Source organism: Pleurodeles waltl, chromosome 10, assembly GCF_031143425.1.
Source record: "Pleurodeles waltl isolate 20211129_DDA chromosome 10, aPleWal1.hap1.20221129, whole genome shotgun sequence".
Classification (NCBI taxonomy): Eukaryota; Metazoa; Chordata; class Amphibia; order Caudata; family Salamandridae; genus Pleurodeles; species Pleurodeles waltl.
In genome coordinates this window covers 234,333,200-234,351,855 of record NC_090449.1, presented here as the reverse complement: position 1 = coordinate 234,351,855, position 18,656 = coordinate 234,333,200, and the positions used below count along the sequence as shown (strand labels likewise).

The 18,656-nt window shown below is 46.1% G+C and overlaps 1 protein-coding gene across 8 annotated transcripts in view; it reads right to left on the bottom strand.

Moving 5' to 3' along the window:
* Positions 1–699: 699 nt before the first annotated feature.
* LOC138261375 (retinol dehydrogenase 7-like) overlaps positions 700–18,656 on the bottom strand; it is a 257,364-nt gene continuing 239,407 nt past the window's right edge. For all 8 annotated transcript variants that reach the window (XM_069210266.1, XM_069210267.1, XM_069210263.1 and 5 more), the window contains one exon: positions 700–1,460. In XM_069210266.1, the coding sequence (XP_069066367.1) occupies positions 1,264–1,460 (197 nt within the window). In that variant the 3' untranslated portion in view covers positions 700–1,263. The remainder of the gene's footprint in view (positions 1,461–18,656) is intronic.

Here is an 18,656-nt window from a genome sequence, read left to right as displayed (position 1 = left end):
CTGCAATGTAACAAACAAAATATTTATTTCTATAATGGGGATAAGGTTATTTCCAGAATGCTCACAAAAGTTTAAGGGCCTGATTTAGATCTCGGCGGAGAGGTTACTCCCCTGCAACGGTGACCAATATCCTGTCTGCCGAAATCTAAATACCAAGATCTAAACTAGGCTCAAAGTTGTTTATAAGTCCATTTAGCATGGTCCATGAACAACGTATGATAGACATTTAAGTTTACATGTGGGTATTTCAAATTAAGGAATAAACAAAGAGAATGTTATTTTCAACAGTAGAGGAAAGAGTGAGACAGATGTTCGAGGAAAGGATGAGGTCACCTTGGAAAAGAAAGAGGCAGCAGACTATGATAACTAATTCATATTGTATTAATGAGAAGTTTGATAAATGGCCATCACTCAATAAGTTATGAATAATCATGTTTGATTCATGTAATCTCCAACACATTCCCATTAACAAAGGTCTCTCTCTAACTAGTTGCCTAGCAAGAGAGTTAAGGCATATCATGGTTAAGGAGGTAAGGCATGACTCTTGAATAAGGAGTGAAAATGGGTAAGGTTTTTCCTGTCATCTCAGTCTTCCAGAGTACTATCTATTTTGACAGCAGTATCCAGTTACCGGGCACTTGTACCCTAAAGAAGAGAGTTCCACACAAAGACACGTTTTCAAAAAGAAGACCCTCAATCTTACACTTGATCCTTTTATTAGTGCTGGCTTTATATAGCAAGATACACACCTGTGGAGCATTCTGCACCCTATTTTCTACAAAAGGTAAACTTCAAATCAAAAGGAGAAGAGGGGTTGCCAAAGGAGTAGAGCAAGGTTCTCTACATACAAGACATCGAAGAAAGATCCCTTAAATGGAAGAGGAGACCCCAAGGACAAAAAGATATCACCCACAAAGAAGCTACAATATCCGAGAAAAGGACACCTGACTCAAATAGAAGATAGGTCACTGAAGTAGAAGACACATTTTCAGGGACAGAGGTCTGAAACATCTGTTTACTGTAAAGTCAGTGAACATGTGGGATAAATGACCATGAACTAGTTGCAAAAAGGAGGGGACACTTAAATAATTGCCCCGCTGTTGGAGATTATAACTTTCCAGGGTAGTTAAAACATACACAGGGAAGCAGTGAGAGAAAGCAATGACCCACACCTTAGCCAGTCCCACAAAAGAGCGAGGTTTGGCACTGAATAACTAATTTTGTCAAGCACGATTTCTCCTGCTGACCCTCTAAAATATAAGTCTATTTAAGTTTAGCGATAATGGTATCCGCCAGTATAGTGGGAAAGTAAGAGAGTGGCACGTAGAAAAGTTTGGCATCCCAACCAGCTGCGTAGCGTGTTCGTGGGTACACAGCTGTCAACCCATGTTCCATGCAGTCTGTGACAACTGATAGGTTGGAAGTAATCTTCGTAGTTATGGCACCCATTCCATTGTAAACTGCAAGAATAAAAAGTAAACATATGCATCAAAATAGATTACAAACATGCTTTTGGTTTATATTTTACAATCAACACTTCTCCATTTTAACACACTTTGCAGAAAGTTTTGAACTTTGGTTGACTCTTTCAGCTTATTAGGAAACAGAGAGCTTACTATCCTTTATAATGATGATAAATATTTTTCACTAGAATTTAGTCTAGCTATCTTCAGACCTATCCTGCTAAACTCATGTATAGATGTATAGCTAATGAGTTAATTAGTGACTATTCATAGGACTGCCCTCAACAATACATAATCTAGGATGAGCGATGAACATCTTGTTATCTCAAGACCAAACCCCAGCAATTGCCTGGTGTTAGAAATTGGGTTTCTGGTTGGCAGAGGTATGCACCCTGGCCAAGCAGGATACACAATCATACTCAAGGTAAGTCAGAAACACACCATAAAGTAACCTGTGCTCATCCTCTGGTAGCTTGGCACAGAGCAGTTAGGCTCAATGTGTAAAGTATTTGTGCAACACTTCAAACAATAACACAGTGAGAACACCACATAAAGGCTCCCAAGTTAGAAAATTATATTATATTTGTATGAACAAGACCAGAGGATGACCATGCAGAAGCTCAAAGTAGCTAAAGCCAACCCATTTCTATGGTACACCCTGTAAGCAAAGAGCAGGCATGGCAAGAGGATGCCCCACTTGGGCCTCAGGCAGGCCCTTGATCATGTCTTTAAGAGTCTTGTTGAATCTCTCAACAAGCCCATTTGTTTGTGGATGGTAAGGGGTGGAGAACTCCACACTCCTTCCACATTGACTGCATTTAAGCAGATATGAAGTTGGTGCCCCTGTCAGACACTACGTTCTTAGGGAAACCCACTCAGGTAAAAATCCCCATTATGGTCTTTGCCCCTTCAGGTGCAGTTGCATTCCTCATGTCAGGAATCTCCAAGTTGCCTCCTGCGTTATCTGTCAGCATCCCCAGGGATTAGGGTTAAATCATATCTCTGTTCTTAGTTAAACCTTCATGTTTCTAAGTAAACATAATGTGCTGTGTTACGCAACTGGTTTTATCAATGCTTGTTTTACCAATGCTTGTTTGCTAATGTGAGCAGGTGTAGACATGTGCTTCTAATTGGGTGTGGAGTAGACATGTGCTTCTAATTGGGTGTGGGGACTCATCCACATGTGGAAACTCAACTGCTTTCCTGACTGGCTATAAATAGCAGAGTGAAGCATGCCTCCCTGCTTGGCTTTGTTTTGCTTCCTGATCTCAGCATCTGACTTGGCAGTCCAGTCCCTGCTGTCATCCTCGTATTCAATACTTTTGAGGCAATTATTTTCTTCATTCCTGTACCAGCTGACACCAGGCATTCCTCCAGCACTCCGGAAAAGACTGCAGCTAAGTGACTAGTATCCTCCAGGGAGTTTGTTCTTTGAGCGCCGCGCTTTCCTAGAACAGCTGGTGTATTTCAAACTCGTATTTTGGCAGAGTGCTTATGTTGAAGAGACAAATGCATTTCTGAACATTTCACATTATTATTGTAGTTACTTAACTAAATGTGCTTCAGGAAATCTGCTTGAGCTCAAGTACTACAAAAAGTGACAGTGCAATTTTAAAAGAGCATTTACGTGACTTTTCTTTCTCTAATAGGATAACTCTTGGATTTAAATTGTGTCATTCAGGCTAGTGTTTCAGGTTTGAGGAATTTGCTTTTTGAAGGGTTTTTACGCACACAGTGAAATCAAACCAAACTGTGCCACCCTAACTGTTTGAACCCAGAGTGGACATTTGAATTTCTTGAATTGTTTTTGTTCCTTTTAGTTTAACCTATGCATGCAGGAAAGTTATATGTGATCTAATTAATGCCCTTGTTTGTTTTTCTTGTGCATGATAAGTGCAACCACAGTTCTAATTGTAGTGTGCAACAGTGAATCTCTGTGAAGCCAGCCCTAGTGTCGCAGTACTTATTGTTATGGTACTCAGTTTGGGTTTTTGGTAATGCAGTGTTAGTAATCGTGCCAACAGTTATTTTTATCCAAGAAAAGTCCTGGAGCATCCCGGTGTTCTTCTACTGCTCCCGTGCCCATATCAGAAAGAGAGATTCAGTTTCAAGGAAGTTGAGTGCACTAACTCTACTATCGCTCTGTCAACAACGACCTGCCCCCCCAAGACACAGGGACCCTGGCTGGACCGGCAAGATATGGCAGTGTTTTGTCTCTTTCTCTTCCACTCCCCCTTTCCTTTTGGGACACCTGCCGGGGTTTCTGTGTCCACCAGGAAGTGCTGAGAGGTGTTCCTGTAGGTCGGGGGCATACCACCGCCCCTGCAGATATCCTGCTTTTCAGGTGAGGGGCCCCGTCTCGACATAAAGCAAAGCCACAACATACAGGGCTGCCTGGGCGATGGATTCCTCGATGGGTACTTTCAAAGGTTTAGCACAGGCTTTACCAGCTGATCAGGATGCTCCATCGTTATTAGATTTAACTACTTCCCTAGCGGGATTACGGAAGGAAGTTCTTTCGTTAAAGCAAGAGAACCTGGAGTTGCACACTGAACTACAGCGGTATAAACCACAAGACACCCCCTGGGGAGGAGTCAAACTAAAACAAAGATCTCCAGTACTACAGGCCCCTCGGTTTGACCTGTCTAATCATGTTCCTAGACCCGATTCAGGCCCAACGACTTACAACACACAACCCATGCAGGTAATGGTCACAACACCAACCCCTGTGCCCTTAGCTCATCCAGAAAGGTTTTTTGGAGATAGTACCAAGTTCAACATTTTTCTTAACCAGTGGCAGCTACAGTTTTTGTGTCGGGCAGCTGCATTCCCCAACGATGCTGCAAAGGTAGCTTTTATTATCTCTTATTTGGGAGGCAATGCAGCTAATTGGTCTATTCCACTGGTGGAGCGCAATGACCCTACACTGTATGATTTCAACCGGTTCAAGGACGCCTTGCAGAAACTGTTCGCCAAACACCTCTTCATGCAAGCCAGTGACATTGAGTTGCTGAATTTGCGCCAGGGAAACAAGGATCTACTGTCCTATATCACCTCTTTCAATCGGTTGGTGGCAGAGACTGAGTGGCCCCGAGACGAAGAGGACCTCCCTCTTCTATCGTCGCCTTCGGGACAATCTCACGGATGTTATAGCCCAAATTGTGGAACCGCCTACAGAGTGTTCCGAGTTCATTGACCTGGTGGTACGATTGGATCACCGCTTGAGTGAACGTAAGGGAGAAAAATTCCAGGGTGACACACAAACTGAGAAAAAGGAGTCCACCATTCCCATTCATGATACACCTGAGCCCATGCAAATTGGCAGTGTGCGGGCCCACAATCTAAGGAAGAGAAACAATGTAGGAAAAAATTGAAACTGGGTTTATACTGCGGTAAGGTAGGGCATTTTGCTCAGGAATGTCCTAACAAGCCTGCTGCTCCAAAGAAAGCCATCGGAGCAGTAACAGGGTCTGAATTCTCTCTTCCTGACTAGGCGGAAAACTAACTGGCTCGTTAACTTCTGAGACCACTTTATTGTGCGCTTCTTTCAATATGGTCTCACATCTTCTGGCTAATACCACCAGTCCAGTACCTCAACATCTAACTCTTATTGTGACGTTAGTGTTGTCCCCTCAGGTTCGTAAGGTCATTCCCATATTGCTTGACTCTGGGGCTACAGGAAATGTTTTAGACTTGGGTTTGGCTAAAACCCTAAATATTACGACTGTCAGAAAAGACGTCCCTGAACCAGTTAGAGCTGTGGATGGCTCAGAATTGTCCTCCGGACTTATCGTTTATCAAACAACACCCTTGTCCATGCTTTGTGCAAACAACCATACAGAACAAATTCAGTTTGACCTCATAGATACCCCAGTATTTGGAGCCATTTTGGGGATACCCTGGCTTCAGTTACACAATCCTGAAATTGACTGGGCAGCAAGGACAATGACATTAGACTCTAAACATTGCTGGCACTCCTGTCACCCAGACAAACCAATACTAGTGACACCCTTGCATTGTGGGTCCACACATAGTACGGCTATCAATCCGGACGACACACTGGCCATTCCTGCAACGTATAAAGACTTCCATGATGTCTTTAGTGAACAAATGCCACCTGTGAGAAAGTAGCCTCTTTCTAGCCTTGTTACCCCCACTTTTGGCCTGTTTGTGAGTGTATGTCAGGATGTTTGTCACTGTTTTCACTGTCTCACTGGGATCCTGATGGCTAGGCCCCAGTGCTCATAGTGAAAACACTATGTTTTCAGTATGTTTGTTATGTGTCACTGGGACCCTGCTGGTCAGGACCCCAGTGCTCATAAGGTTGTGGCCTATATGTATGTGTCACTGGGACCCTGTCACACAGGGCCCCAGTGCTCATAGGTGTGCATGTATGTGTTCCCTGTGTGGTGCCTAACTGTCTCACTGAGGCTCTGCTAACCAGAACCTCAGTGGTTATGCTCTCTCATTACTTTTAAATTGTCACTAACAGGCTAGTGACCAATTTTACCAATTCACATTGGCTTACTGGAACACCCTTATAATTCCCTAGTATATGGTACTAAGGTACCCAGGGTATTGGGGTTCCAGGAGATCCCTATGGGCTGCAGCATTTCTTTTGCCACCCATAGGGAGCTCTGACAATTCTTACACAGGCCTGCCACTGCAGCCTGAGTGAAATAACGTCCACGTTATTTCACAGCCATTTTACACTGCACTTAAGTAACTTATAAGTCACCTATATGTCTAACCTTTACCTGGTAAAGGTTAGGTGCAAAGTTACTTAGTGTGAGGGCTCCCTGGCACTAGCCAAGGTGCCCCCACATTGTTCAGAGCCAATTCCCTGAACTTTGTGAGTGCGGGGACACCATTACACGCGTGCACTACATATAGGTCACTACCTATATGTAGCTTCACAATGGTAACTCCGAATATGGCCATGTAACATGTCTATGATCATGGAATTGCCCCCTCTATGCCATCCTGGCATAGTTGGCACAATCCCATGATCCCAGTGGTCTGTAGCACAGACCCTGGTACTGCCAAACTGCCCTTCCTGGGGTTTCACTGCAGCTGCTGCTGCTGCCAACCCCTCAGACAGGCATCTGCCCTCCTGGGGTCCAGCCAGGCCTGGCCCAGGATGGCAGAACAAAGAACTTCCTCTGAGAGAGGGTGTGACACCCTCTCCCTTTGGAAAATGGTGTGAAGGCAGGGGAGGAGTAGCCTCCCCCAGCCTCTGGAAATGCTTTCTTGGGCACAGATGTGCCCAATTCTGCATAAGCCAGTCTACACCGGTTCAGGGACCCCTTAGCCCCTGCTCTGGCGCGAAACTGGACAAAGGAAAGGGGAGTGACCACTCCCCTGACCTGCACCTCCCCTGGGAGGTGTCCAGAGCTCCTCCAGTGTGCTCCAGACCTCTGCCATCTTGGAAACAGAGGTGCTGCTGGCACACTGGACTGCTCTGAGTGGCCAGTGCCACCAGGTGACGTCAGAGACTCCTGCTGATAGGCTCCTTCAGGTGTTCGTAGCCTATCCTCTCTCCTAGGTAGCCAAACCCTCTTTTCTGGCTATTTAGGGTCTCTGTCTCTGGGGAAACTTTAGATAACGAATGCATGAGCTCAGCCGAGTTCCTCTGCATCTCTCTCTTCACCTTCTGATAAGGAATCGACTGCTGACCGCGCTGGAAGCCTGCAAAACTGCAACATAGTAGCAAAGACGACTACTGCAACTCTGTAACGCTGATCCTGCCGCCTTCTCGACTGTTTTCCTGCTTGTGCATGCTGTGGGGGTAGTCTGCCTCCTCTCTGCACCAGAAGCTCCGAAGAAATCTCCCGTGGGTCGACGGAATCTTCCCCCTGCAACCGCAGGCACCAAAAAGCTGCATTACCGGTCCCTTGGGTCTCCTCTCAGCACGACGAGCGAGGTCCCTCGAATCCAGCGACTCTGTCCAAGTGACCCCCACAGTCCAGTGACTCTTCAGCCCAAGTTTGGTAGAGGTAAGTCCTTGCCTCACCTCGCTGGGCTACATTGCTGGGAACCGCGACTTTGCAGCTACTCCGGCCCCTGTGCACTTCCGGCGGATATCCTTTGTGCACAGCCAAGCCTGGGTCCACGGCACTCTAACCTGCATTGCACGACTTTCTAAGTTGGTCTCCGGCGACGTGGGACTCCTTTGTGCAACTTCGGCGAGCACCGTTTCACGCATCCTCGTAGTGCCTGTTTCTGGCACTTCCCCGGGTGCTACCTGCTTCAGTGAGGGCTCTTTGTCTTACTCGACGTCCCCTCTCTCTTCAGGTCCAATTTGCGACCTCCTGGTCCCTCCTGGGCCCCAGCAGCGTCCAAAAACGCCAAACGCAAGATTTGCAACTAGCAAGGCTTGTTGGCGTCCTTTCGGCGGGAAAACACTTCTGCACAACTCTCCAAGGCGAGAGGGATCCGTCCACCAAAGGGGAAGTCTCTAGCCCTTTTCGTTCCTGCAGAAACCTCAGCTTCTTCTGTCCAGTAGAAGCTTCTTTGCACCCGCAGCTGGCATTTCCTGGGCATCTGCCCATCTCCGACTTGCTTGTGACTTTTGGACTTGGTCCCCTTGTTCCACAGGTACCCTAGATTGGAAATCCACAGTTGTTGCATTGCTGGTTTGTGTCTTTCCTGCATTATTCCTCTAACACGACTTCTTTGTCCTTAGGGGAACTTTAGTGCACTTTGCACTCACTTTTCAGGGTCTTGGGGAGGGTTATTTTTCTAACTCTCACTATTTTCTAATAGTCCCAGCGACGATCTACAAGGTCACATAGGTTTGGGGTCCATTCGTGGTTCGCATTCCACTTTTGGAGTATATGGTTTGTGTTGCCCCTATCCATATGTTTCCCCATTGCATCCTATTGTAACTATACATTGTTTGCACTGTTTTCTAAGACTATACTGCATATTTTTGCTATTGTGTATATATATCTTGTGTATATTTCCTACCCTCTCACTGAGGGTACACTCTAAGATACTTTGGCATATTGTCATAAAAATAAAGTACCTTTATTTTTAGTATAACTGTGTATTGTGTTTTCTTATGATATTGTGCATATGACACTAAGTGGTACTGTAGTAGCTTCACACGTCTCCTAGTTCAGCCTAAGCTGCTCTGCTAAGCTACCATTATCTATCAGCCTAAGCTGCTAGACACCCTATACACTAATAAGGGATAACTGGGCCTGGTGCAAGGTGCAAGTACCCCTTGGTACTCACTACAAGCCAGTCCAGCCTCCTACATTGGTTGTGCAGTGGTGGGATAAGTGCTTGAGACTACTTACCACTCTTGTCATTGTACTTTTCATAAGAGAAAAATATACAAAACAAGGTCAGTGTATATACACATAGCCAAAAAGTTTTGCATTTCCTCTTTTCACTCTTTTCTAAGTGCTGAAAAGTACCTCTAAACTTTCAAAAAGTTCTTAAAAGTTTAAAAAGTTTTTTTCTGTCTTTCCAAAAAGTTCTGAAAACTTTTTTCTCTTTTTCTATCACTTTAACTCTCTCTAAAAATGTCTGGAACAGGCCAAAATGTTGATCTGTCCAAACTTGCATATGACAACCTTAGCTGGAAAAGAGCAAGGAGTCTCTGTATAGAGAGAGGTTTGAGTGTAGGGAAGAATCCTTCCTTGGAACTGTTACTTAACATGCTTAGAGAACAGGATAAGGCCATAGGTGCCTCATCTGTTGAAAAAGTACCTAATAGTTCTCAATCTGATTCAGGGACTCCCCCAGGAAAAGATTCAGGAAAGAAACTTCCTAGCCTGCCCATTACTAGACAATCTAGCATAGATGGTAATGATGATGAGCCACACCATATAAATAGTGTTGTCTCACATCATAGCAAAAGCATTTATTCTCACCATACTGGTAGTAATGTTTCTGTTAACCAAGCTGTTAGGGTGGCTTCTGTAAGGGACAGGTCTCCTTCTGTTCATTCCCATCATAGCTCTGTTTCTAGGAATGTCCCTCCCACCAACCCTGATGACAGAATGTTAAAGAGGGAACTCAATAAGTTGAGGGTGGAACAAACCAGACTGAAGCTTAAAAAGCAACAGCTGGATTTGGATAGACAGTCTTTTGAATTAGAGAAGGAAAGACAGAAGTTGGGTTTAGATACCCATGGTGGCAGCAGCAGTATTCCCCATAGTCATCCTGCAAAAGAGCATGATTCCAGGAATCTGCACAAGATAGTTCCCCCTTATAAGGAGGGGATGACATTAACAAGTGGTTTGCTGCACTTGAGAGGGCCTGTGCTGTACAGGATGTCCCTCAAAGGCAGTGGGCTGCTATCCTATGGCTATCATTTAGTGGAAAGGGTAGGGATAGACTCCTTACTGTGAAAGAAAGTGATGCCAATAATTTTACAGTTCTTAAGAATGCACTCCTGGATGGTTATGGCTTAACCACTGAACAGTACAGGATAAAGTTCAGAGAGACCAAAAAGGAGTCTTCACAAGACTGGGTTGATTTCATTGACCATTCAGTGAAGGCCTTGGAGGGGTGGTTACATGGCAGTAAAGTTACTGATTATGAAAGCCTGTATAACACAATCCTGAGAGAGCATATACTTAATAATTGTGTGTCTGATTTGTTGCACCAGTACCTGGTAGACTCTGATCTGACCTCTCCCCAAGAATTGGGAAAGAAGGCAGACAAATGGGTCAGAACAAGGGTGAACAGAAAAGTTCATACAGTGGGTGACAAAGATGGCAATAAGAAGAAAGATGGTGAAAAATCTCAAGATAAGCATGTGGATAAGGGTAAAACCAAAGATCCCACTTCAAATCTTAAACACTCTTCAGAGGGTGGGGATAAAACAAATTCTTCCTCTTCTTCCCAACCTGCACACATTAAAAAGCCTTGGTGCTTTGTGTGTAAAAACAGAGGCCATAGGCCAGGGGATAAGTCCTGTCCAGGTAAACCCCCTGAGCCTACCACCACTAATACATCAAGCTCTAGTGCCCCTAGCAGTAGTGGTACTAGTGGTGGGACTGCTGGCAACAGTCAAGTTAAGGGTGTAGTTGGGTTCACTTTTGGGTCCATAGTAGAAACGGGGGTAGTCAGTCCCAAGACAGTTTCTGTCACACCTAGTGGCATTGGCCTTGCCACACTGGCTGCTTGTCCCCTTACAATGGATAAGTACAGGCAGACAGTTTCAATAAATGGTGTTGAGGCCTTGGCCTACAGGGACACAGGTGCCAGTTTCACTTTGGTGACTGAAAACCTAGTGCACCCTGATCAACACATCATTGGACAACAGTATAAGATTATTGATGTCCATAACTCCACTAAGTTTCTTCCCTTAGCTATAATTCAGTTTAGTTGGGGTGGAGTTACTGGCCCTAAGCAGGTGGTGGTATCACCTAGCTTACCTGTAGACTGTCTCTTAGGTAATGACCTAGAGGCCTCAGGTTGGGCTGATGTAGAGTTTTATGCCCATGCAGCCATGCTGGGCATCCCTGAGGAATTGTTCCCTCTCATTTCTACTGAAATGAAAAAGCAAAGGAGAGAAGGCCTGAAAACTCAGGAACCCTCTCCATCAACAGGTAAAAAGGGTATCACAGTATCCCCTAACCACCCTACCATTCAGGATACCATTCCTGTGGTGGGAGAAACCTCTCCTGGGGTGGCACCTGTTCCAAGGGAATCATCAGTTGGCAAAACTGTACTCCCTGAGGTGGAAGTACCTCTCTGTGGGATAACTAACATTGGTGAGAAAAAGAGCACCATTTTAGTTACCATGGAGCATCCCTCCAACCCTCCCAGAGAAACTTTAGTGCAGAAACTCTGCACTGCCTCACAACACTTAGGACAGCATCCCTGCCCTAGTGTGGAGCTGATAGGACAGCATCCCTGCCCTGCTCCAACCCAAGAGAAACAGCATCCCTGTTCTCTCTTCCAGCCATATGGACAAAGTTTTTGCCCAGCTATGGCTTTTCTGAGACAGCATCCCTGTCTGGCATTTCCATCACTACAAATAGGTTCAGTGGACAATTCCCACTGCTCTAAACTAAAACTTACTGATAGAAACTCTGAAAATACATCTTCACATTGTTGCTTAGCTAAAAAACTTCAAACAGGGTGGTTTACATCCCCACAGGGAAGTAACCATATAGTGGATGATAAAGGGAGTAACCAGTCTATTGCAGAGCTACTCTCTACTTATCACCACTTAGACAATAAAGTCTCAACTGGCCAAGGTTAGCCTTATTGTCCTTCGTTTGGGGGGGGGGTTGTGTGAGAAAGTAGCCTCTTTCTAGCCTTGTTACCCCCACTTTTGGCCTGTTTGTGAGTGTATGTCAGGATGTTTGTCACTGTTTTCACTGTCTCACTGGGATCCTGATGGCTAGGCCCCAGTGCTCATAGTGAAAACACTATGTTTTCAGTATGTTTGTTATGTGTCACTGGGACCCTGCTGGTCAGGACCCCAGTGCTCATAAGGTTGTGGCCTATATGTATGTGTCACTGGGACCCTGTCACACAGGGCCCCAGTGCTCATAGGTGTGCATGTATGTGTTCCCTCTGTGGTGCCTAACTGTCTCACTGAGGCTCTGCTAACCAGAACCTCAGTGGTTATGCTCTCTCATTACTTTTAAATTGTCACTAACAGGCTAGTGACCAATTTTACCAATTCACATTGGCTTACTGGAACACCCTTATAATTCCCTAGTATATGGTACTAAGGTACCCAGGGTATTGGGGTTCCAGGAGATCCCTATGGGCTGCAGCATTTCTTTTGCCACCCATAGGGAGCTCTGACAATTCTTACACAGGCCTGCCACTGCAGCCTGAGTGAAATAACGTCCACGTTATTTCACAGCCATTTTACACTGCACTTAAGTAACTTATAAGTCACCTATATGTCTAACCTTTACCTGGTAAAGGTTAGGTGCAAAGTTACTTAGTGTGAGGGCACCCTGGCACTAGCCAAGGTGCCCCCACATTGTTCAGAGCCAATTCCCTGAACTTTGTGAGTGCGGGGACACCATTACACGCGTGCACTACATATAGGTCACTACCTATATGTAGCTTCACAATGGTAACTCCGAATATGGCCATGTAACATGTCTATGATCATGGAATTGCCCCCTCTATGCCATCCTGGCATAGTTGGCACAATCCCATGATCCCAGTGGTCTGTAGCACAGACCTTGGTACTGCCAAACTGCCCTTCCTGGGGTTTCACTGCAGCTGCTGCTGCTGCCAACCCCTCAGACAGGCATCTGCCCTCCTGGGGTCCAGCCAGGCCTGGCCCAGGATGGCAGAACAAAGAACTTCCTCTGAGAGAGGGTGTGACACCCTCTCCCTTTGGAAAATGGTGTGAAGGCAGGGGAGGAGTAGCCTCCCCCAGCCTCTGGAAATGCTTTCTTGGGCACAGATGTGCCCAATTCTGCATAAGCCAGTCTACACCGGTTCAGGGACCCCTTAGCCCCTGCTCTGGCGCGAAACTGGACAAAGGAAAGGGGAGTGACCACTCCCCTGACCTGCACCTCCCCTGGGAGGTGTCCAGAACTCCTCCAGTGTGCTCCAGACCTCTGCCATCTTGGAAACAGAGGTGCTGCTGGCACACTGGACTGCTCTGAGTGGCCAGTGCCACCAGGTGACGTCAGAGACTCCTGCTGATAGGCTCCTTCAGGTGTTAGTAGCCTATCCTCTCTCCTAGGTAGCCAAACCCTCTTTTCTGGCTATTTAGGGCCTCTGTCTCTGGGGAAACTTTAGATAACGAATGCATGAGCTCAGCCGAGTTCCTCTGCATCTCTCTCTTCACCTTCTGATAAGGAATCGACTGCTGACCGCGCTGGAAGCCTGCAAAACTGCAACATAGTAGCAAAGACGACTACTGCAACTCTGTAACGCTGATCCTGCCGCCTTCACGACTGTTTTCCTGCTTGTGCATGCTGTGGGGGTAGTCTGCCTCCTCTCTGCACCAGAAGCTCCGAAGAAATCTCCCGTGGGTCGACGGAATCTTCCCCCTGCAACCGCAGGCACCAAAAAGCTGCATTACCGGTCCCTTGGGTCTCCTCTCAGCACGACGAGCGAGGTCCCTCGAATCCAGCGACTCTGTCCAAGTGACCCCCACAGTCCAGTGACTCTTCAGCCCAAGTTTGGTAGAGGTAAGTCCTTGCCTCACCTCGCTGGGCTGCATTGCTGGGAACCGCGACTTTGCAGCTACTCCGGCCCCTGTGCACTTCCGGTGGAAATCCTTTGTGCACAGCCAAGCCTGGGTCCACGGCACTCTAACCTGCATTGCACGACTTTCTAAGTTGGTCTCCGGCGACGTGGGACTCCTTTGTGCAACTTCGGCGAGCACAGTTTCACACATCCTCGTAGTGCCTGTTTCTGGCACTTCCCCGGGTGCTACCTGCTTCAGTGAGGGCTCTTTGTCTTACTCGACGTCCCCTCTCTCTTCAGGTCCAATTTGCGACCTCCTGGTCCCTCCTGGGCCCCAGCAGCGTCCAAAAACGCCAAACGCAAGATTTGCAACTAGCAAGGCTTGTTGGCGTCCTTTCGGCGGGAAAACACTTTTGCACGACTCTCCAAGGCGAGAGGGATCCGTCCACCAAAGGGGAAGTCTCTAGCCCTTTTCGTTCCTGCAGAAACCTCAGCTTCTTCTGTCCAGTAGAAGCTTCTTTGCACCCGCAGCTGGCATTTCCTGGGCATCTGCCCATCTCCGACTTGCTTGTGACTTTTGGACTTGGTCCCCTTGTTCCACAGGTACCCTAGATTGGAAATCCACAGTTGTTGCATTGCTGGTTTGTGTCTTTCCTGCATTATTCCTCTAACACGACTTCTTTGTCCTTAGGGGAACTTTAGTGCACTTTGCACTCACTTTTCAGGGTCTTGGGGAGGGTTATTTTTCTAACTCTCACTATTTTCTAATAGTCCCAGCGACCCTCTACAAGGTCACATAGGTTTGGGGTCCATTCGTGGTTCGCATTCCACTTTTGGAGTATATGGTTTGTGTTGCCCCTATCCCTATGTTTCCCCATTGCATCCTATTGTAACTATACATTGTTTGCACTGTTTTCTAAGACTATACTGCATATTTTTGCTATTGTGTATATATATCTTGTGTATATTTCCTATCCTCTCACTGAGGGTACACTCTAAGATACTTTGGCATATTGTCATAAAAATAAAGTACCTTTATTTTTAGTATAACTGTGTATTGTGTTTTCTTATGATATTGTGCATATGACACTAAGTGGTACTGTAGTAGCTTCACACGTCTCCTAGTTCAGCCTAAGCTGCTCAGCTAAGCTACCATTATCTATCAGCCTAAGCTGCTAGACACCCTATACACTAATAAGGGATAACTGGGCCTGGTGCAAGGTGCAAGTACCCCTTGGTACTCACTACAAGCCAGTCCAGCCTCCTACACCACCCAGCTGCCACCACATAGGTCATACGATTGTCGTATAGACTTGATTCCGGGGGCAACGCTACCATGTAGTAGGGTGTATGCTCTTTCTGAGCCTGAGAATCGATACCTGCGAGACTACCTGAATGATCTATTGGCTAATGGTTTCATTCGTTATTCAGCATCACCAGTAACGTCTTTGTTCTTCGTGCCCAAGAAGAATTGCGAGCTGCGCGCCTGTATAGATTATTGCACAGTGAACAAAGTGACCATAAAAAATCGGTATCCACTTCCGTTGATCTCAGTACTTTTAGACCAGGTACGTCAGTCAACCATTTATACTAAACTCGACCTCCGGGGCGCCTACCACTTGATCCGAGTGATGAAGGGGGATCAGTGGAAGACGGCGTTCCAAACTAAATTCGGACTCTTCGAGTACACAGTGATGCCCTTCGTGTTGGGTAACGCTCCTGCAGCGTTTCAATTTTTCATCAATAAAAGTGATGCAGGAGTTTCTGGATATCTGTGTAGTGGTATACATAAACGACATTTTGATCTATTCGTCTTCCACTGAGGAACATATAGGGCATGTAAGAGCGGTTTTACAACGGCTTTGTGAGCATTATCTCTTCGCCCAGTTGGAAAAATTAGTTTTTCACGCTACAACTGTAGAATTCCTGGGATATGTGATCACTCCTGATGGAATTTCCATGGATCGGTCCAAGGTACAGGCCATCCTGGATTGGGTAGCCCCAAGATCCATCAAGGAAGTGCAACAGTTTTTGGGCTTTGCAAATATTTATCGGAGATTTATACCCCACTTTTCTACTGTGGTATCTCCCATAACTCGTCTCCTATGAAAGGGGGTTAAGTTCCTCTGGGATGCAGAAGCTGAGAAAGCCTTCCAACATCTTAAAAACAAATTCACTGAAGCGCTCATTCTCCATCATCCCGACCCGACTCCGACATTTTTCGTGGAAACAGACGCTTCTCAAATAGCATTGGGTGGTGTTTTGTCCCAACGAGATCCTGAGTCTGGGCATTTCCATCCAGTAGCTTACTTCTCAAAGAAATTGCTACCCGCAGAGCAAAATTACACTGTGGCGGAGCGGGAACTTCTGGCCATCAAGCTTGCCTTACAGGAATGGCGTCACTACCTACTAGGAGCTAGACACACTAACTATTTACACAGATCACAGTAATTTACAGGTTTTTCAAGCGACCAAGGCCCTGACACCTCGTCAATTACGCTGGCTTCTATTCCTTAACGAGTTTGACATTGTAATCACCTATAGGCCCGGTACTACACAACAAAAGACAGACACGTTGTCTAGGATGGGTTTCTCCTCTGATTGATGTTGCGCTAGAACAGGTCAGAAGCATTATACCCCCAGAAAAAAACATGGCTGTGTGCACTTCCCAAGAGTTCCTTGAGAAAATACGGGTAGCCCAACACAAGGTTCCCTGTTCAACTGATGTGTATGAAAAAGAGTGTTTACTATACCATGCTGATCAGTTGTATGTCCCTACCAAAGAATTACAGGATACAGTGTTACAGTGGGGACATGATTCTGTCCTCGCAGGTCACCTGGGTGAGCAAAAGATGTTAGATCTCTGTCAAAGATGGTTTTGGTGGCCCACACTTGTGCAGGATGTCAGAAGCTACATCCAGACTTGTTCCACCTGTGTTCGGGCTAAAACCCCACATACTCCGGCCACAAGATTGTTACTTCGCATGCCAATTCCGGTGGCCCCTTGGCATACCATAAGTATGGATTTTATTTCTGATCTCCCAGCTTCCAAAGGACACACTGTCATATGGGTGGTTGTAGATTACCTAACTAAAATGGCTCATTCTGTTCCATTAAAATGCCTCCCTACGGCTTCCAAGCTCTCTAATTTGTTTGTCCAACACATTGTACGGATTCATGGGTTGCCCACCACAATTGTTTCTGATGTGGGCCCCAATTTATATCACGGTTTTGGCGTAGCTTCTGATCCTCTGTCGGTATAGACGTCCGTTTGTCCTGTGCATATCATCCACAAACGGATGGGCAGACGGAACATGCCAACCAATTGCTGGAGCAAATCCTGAGATGTTACATTGACACATGGTCTACTGAGTGGGATACGGCTTTACCTCTTGTTGAATTTGTATATAACAACAGTGTCCACATGGCTACAGGAGTATCCCCATTTTACTGTTTGTTTGGTCTGCACCCAAGAATGCTACCTATAACTGGGTCCCAAACATCCACAAGAGTCCCATCAGTACAGAAGCACCATAAAGAGTTACAGGAGATTCAAAAACAAGTACAACACAATTTAAAACTCTACCAAGCTCAAGTAAAAAAAAACAAGCAGACAAAAGAAGGAGACCTGCGCCCTCTTATCAGATAGGAGATCAGGTGTGGCTCTCATCACAAAATTTCTATCTTGCAGGATCCAGAAAATTAAACCCCCAATTTCTAGGGCCCTTTCCTATTGCCAAAATCATCAATCCTGTGGTAGTAGAACTAACATTGCCAGGTGATTTCAAGGTACACCCTGTGTTTCATGTGTCGTTACTCCGTCCCTATTCCTGATACCCGCGACACCCCACCACCTCCCCCAGTAAAAGTAAACGGGCAATGGGAATTTGAAGTGCCCGAAATTCTTGACTCCAGGCGCATCCGTGGTGTTCCACACTATTTATTGGCTTGAAAAGGCTATGGGCCTGAGGACAATTCCGGGGAACCCGCGTCCACAGTTCATGCTCCATGTCTTGCTAAAAAATTCCATCCATCTCCTGCACCCTTCCAAGCCCCACCCTTTGAGAGGGTCCTTGGTGGGGAGGACTGTCAGGAATCCCCAAGGTGCCTCCTGCGTTATCTGTCAGCATCCCCAGGGATTAGGATTAAATCATATCTCTGTTCTTGGTTAAACCTTCATGTTTCCAAGTAAACATAATGTGCTGTGTTACACAATTGGTTTTATCAATGCTTGTTTTACCAATGCTTGTTTGCTAATGTGAGCAGGTGTAGACATGTGCTTCTAATTGGGTGTGTGGTATACATGTGCTTCTAATTGGGTGTGGTGACTCATCCACATGTGGAAACTCAACTGCTTTCCTGATTGGCTATAAATAGCAGAGTGAAGCATGCCTCCCTGCTTGGATTTGTTTTGGTTCCTGATCTCAGCATCTGACTTGGCAGTTCAGCCCCTGCTGTCATCCTGGTATTCTGGACTTTTTTGTTTTCTTTTTTTGTCCTCATACACCTCACAGAAACTCGTATATCAGCCCTGTAGTTGATCCTGGCACCACTTCCCAAAAAGAGCTGATCCTGCTGAGAAGCCCCCAATTTCTCTCATATAGACTTCAAGCGGTAAAGGGTGTACCCGCGCCAGCCAGTCAATGAGAGATGGGGAGGAGGAGAAATAATCATTGGACCTAGACAAACCAAACCATTTTTATACCGTCCCTGCTAGACTATAACCGTATTCATCTTCCTAGCCCACCAAGCAGGGGGGCCCACATTCCCTCTTTCCTCTTGCATGAGCCTCCCACCGCCAGGTCCATTTTTGCAAAATAGAAAAGGGCTTGCAGCCAGTCTTTGAACGAGGGAGGCATATTCGCTGTCTATTTTCGACAAATTTCCCTCCTGGCCACCAAGATGGAGTAGAAAATAAGGTCCTTACTAATGTTATGCCTTCCTCCAGCCGCCCCTTGCGCCTGGCCAAAAATAATCAAAGTGAGAGTTACCAAAACCTCCCATTCCAACACATGAGAGAGATATTTACAAAGATCTTTCCAAAAAAGCTCCACCCCT